Genomic DNA, 1742 nt, shown 5'->3' with positions numbered 1-1742 from the left:
CATCCACCATGGCAATAGACACTAGCAAGATACAACCGGATCAAGTTAAATATTATGATGCCCTCAAAGTTAGGATATTGAGAAATTTGTAATAATTTCTATTATGTGTCTGACTTTAATGTGCAACTATTATGTACTTTATTTTGTTTATTTTATTAATCAAACCTCTTTATCGTTCCAAAGTAACTTACAAAGACACTTACAAATGGAAATATGTACCAATCACGAAATGAAACTACTTAAAAATATGAAATACGAACAATCACGAAAGAAAAATACATAACAAATAGTTAACTCAAGCCACCACCATGAATTTGCCAAAGATGCTCCACAAGATCATTTTGCAATTGACCATGAACTTGTTTGTCTCAAATCTGCTCGTGCATTTTTAAGAATTCTGCAAGGGAACTTTGATGACGTGGTATCCGAGTAACAGTTGGTTCATCATTTGTATCAAAATTTTCTTCCTCCGTATTTATTTCTCTTTCATCTTCAATAATCATGTTATGTAATATTATACAGGCTGTCATAATATATTTCATTGTTCTCACATCCCAAAATCGTGATGGTCCACGAATCATTGCAAATCAAGATTGCAAAACTCCAAATGCTCTCTCAACATCTTTTCTAACAGATTCTTGTGCATTTGCAAAAAAAAAATTTGTTACCCAAAGGTTTTGAAATTGTTTTAACAAAAGTTGGCCAAGAAGGATATATACCATCACCGAGATAATATCCCATCTTATATTCATGCCCATTTACAGTATACCTTACTTCAGGTCCACGACCTTTCGCCAAATCTTCAAATAGATGTGATCGATCTAATACATTAATATCATTTAATGATCCCGGTAATCAAAAAAAGAGTGCCAAATCCACAAGTCTTTTGAAGCTATTGCTTCTAATATAATAGTTGGTTCATGAATATGACCTGTATACATACTTTACCAAGCAGTTGGACAATTATTCCACTTCCAATGCATACAATCAATGTTACCCAACATTCCAGGAAATCCTCTTTGTTCATTTTCTGCTAACAATCCAGCCACATCTTCATCAATTGGTCGTCTTAAATATTCAGCTCTGAAAACTTCAACTATTGCTTTAACAAATATTTTTAGACTCTCTATTGTCGTGCTCTCACCAATTCGAACGTAATCATCTACAGCGTCGGCAACCGTTCCATATGCAAGCATCCTTAGTGCAGCGGTCACTTTCTGGAGTGATGATAGTCCATGAACTCCCACATCATCAGTTCTTTGAGTAAAATAAATATCGTGAGTTGTAACTGCCTCTTCAATGCGTAAAAATAATGATCTACGCATCCGAAATCTTCGACGGAACTGTGTCTCAGTACATGTAGGTGTATCAGAAAAATAATCACGGTATAATCTAGCATGACCTTCTTCCCTGCTACGATCAATCATACGATGATTCATTATAGACGATGATTCATTATAGATACACCTTGACGCGGGCTAGCTGCATGCATGATTTCAAGAATCATTCTTTTGGTGTTGTCCATAATTAACCTTAGACTGTATATATGTATTTAGTGATTTTAATAATTACAATATATATAATTTTATACAATGTTAAGATGATAAAAAAATTATAAAAAGATTCATTGTTAACAAAATTTATTAATTATTTATATAGTTAATGTAATTTACATATTATATAGAAAAAATACTAATAAAATATTATGATAAAAACTTTACTTAAATGTTTTATAAAAATTA

At 32.1% G+C, this 1742-nt stretch overlaps 1 protein-coding gene across 1 annotated transcript; it reads right to left on the bottom strand.

The window, feature by feature from the left end:
- Positions 1-368: 368 nt before the first annotated feature.
- Positions 369-1439, bottom strand: LOC141679783 (uncharacterized). The gene is made up of 3 exons (XM_074486187.1): positions 986-1439; positions 720-821; positions 369-490 (listed from the first exon to the last, which is right to left on the bottom strand). The coding sequence occupies exons 1-3, from the start codon at positions 1437-1439 to the stop codon at positions 369-371; spliced, it is 678 nt and encodes a 225-aa protein (XP_074342288.1).
- Between the last annotated feature and the right edge of the window lie 303 nt (positions 1440-1742).

The sequence above is a fragment of the Apium graveolens genome, chromosome 8 (genome assembly GCF_009905375.1).
Source record: "Apium graveolens cultivar Ventura chromosome 8, ASM990537v1, whole genome shotgun sequence".
NCBI classification, from domain to species: Eukaryota; Viridiplantae; Streptophyta; class Magnoliopsida; order Apiales; family Apiaceae; genus Apium; species Apium graveolens.
This window is presented reverse-complemented; position numbering and strand designations above follow the sequence as displayed.